This window comes from Teleopsis dalmanni, unplaced genomic scaffold (assembly GCF_002237135.1).
Source record: "Teleopsis dalmanni isolate 2A unplaced genomic scaffold, ASM223713v2 unscaffolded_contig_2806, whole genome shotgun sequence".
Lineage (NCBI taxonomy): Eukaryota > Metazoa > Arthropoda > Insecta > Diptera > Diopsidae > Teleopsis > Teleopsis dalmanni.
The window spans coordinates 2983-4606 of NW_024034188.1; the positions used below are offsets into that span (position 1 = coordinate 2983).

Below are 1624 nucleotides of genomic sequence, written 5' to 3' on the forward strand. Positions count from 1 at the left end.
CCACCTTACCGATTATTCTATTAACGAAAATTTGATTTCGTTATGAACAAATAAGTAACAGAAATGTATATTTCTCTTACTACTAACGAAATGTTAATTTCGTTATTAAAAGTTATTGTAATAGAAATGTGTATTTCTATTATATAAAAAAAAATGGGAATCGAGATGTAAATTTCGATTCTTGATGTTTCAGCACATATGTTTTGAAGCGACTTTTCTTTAGCTCGATACCTCGCTGAATGTCTTTCTTGTGCTTTTGCTTCGCCTTTTATATCCGCGAGGTGCGAAGCATACTGTAGTTTTGTTCTTGTAACTACAACGGTGTGTTGTTTACAAGTTTTTATTATTGTTCTGATGTTTTTATTTTGTATTAAATTTGGAGGTGGGTTTTAATACCATCTCCAATATCAATTTTGTTAGTGTTTTATTATATTTTGTGTTGTACAATTTAAGAGCTATAAATTTTATGTTACACTTCTCCGATTTTTCCATAGAGTTGACGAACTCTGATTACCTCGTCGAATGATTCCTTGTTCGTTTCCTTGGATTTTTGAAGATTTTAAAGAACTTGTCTTGGACTACATTCATGGCTATACTACCAGAATTCTGAATTCCAAGACACCATTTTCTAATTTGATTCGGAGCGCTGTTTACTTTGTCATTCTGGTGCATACAATCAAGTTTTCTTGGATGTGGCTGTGATAGCTGTTCTGGTGGGCTGATGCGTTTTTCCAAAACCTTTTCTGTACGAGTTTCTGATAGTTGATGCGATGATTGGCTAGTACTTGGTGTTTCGTCAATCACCTTAACTTGTCTGGTAATGGTTTCCATACTCATATCATATTCTTGTCCTTGTTGCGCTGGAGTATCTTGTTTCTGCGAACGTAGTATTAGCGAAGTCTCTGCTAGTGTTTGTCCTTGAGGTACGGGAAGTGATGAGGTTGCCACTAATTTAGTCGAGAGTATAATCGGTTGTTCTACGCGCAACTGTGGATCTCGTTGTGGTTCTATGTCTTGTACTTGCAATTGTAATTTTACTTGATCTTGCGTATTGTAAATCCGATTAACAACTTGCAGACTTTCTTTGCGTTGCAGATCTTGCTGATATTGTACTTCATGTGCTTGGGCATGAATCCTTTCTTTTGATTGAGAATATTGAGGATGTTGCTCTGGATAAATCTGACCTTGTGTGCTTTGCATTGATGTGCTTGATTTGGAATGTGACTCGATATTTAGACTGCGGGGATCATATAATGGGTTTCTGTAACGGGATCACTTGTGGATACTCGACTACTGTGAGCCTGATGAGCGCTTCTTCTTGACCATCGCTTCGACATGTTTTAACCTGCTCTGTGCCAAGTGCTTCGAATACATCGGTTAGTAAAATTAGTTCTTCTAAAGTCTCGAAATCTTGACGTTTGATATACTTTTGGCAGTTAGTGACCATGTTGTGATATATTCGTTCTAGTTGCGAATTTTGATCCATGCCAGCATGTCGCATCAGATCTTTAATGATAATTAAATAACCCTTAAAGCTTTCTGGTGGCCTTTGACGTCGAGATCCTATTTCATCTGCTAATTTTTCATAATATCTAGGTGGCAAAAAGAAATTTAGGAAATCGGC

At 36.6% G+C, this 1624-nt stretch overlaps 1 protein-coding gene across 1 annotated transcript; it reads right to left on the reverse strand.

The window, feature by feature from the left end:
• Positions 1-510: 510 nt before the first annotated feature.
• On the reverse strand, positions 511-1200 carry LOC119664870 (putative mediator of RNA polymerase II transcription subunit 26). The gene has a single exon (XM_038074233.1). The coding sequence runs from the start codon at positions 1198-1200 to the stop codon at positions 511-513; it is 690 nt and encodes a 229-aa protein (XP_037930161.1).
• Positions 1201-1624: the final 424 nt, after the last annotated feature.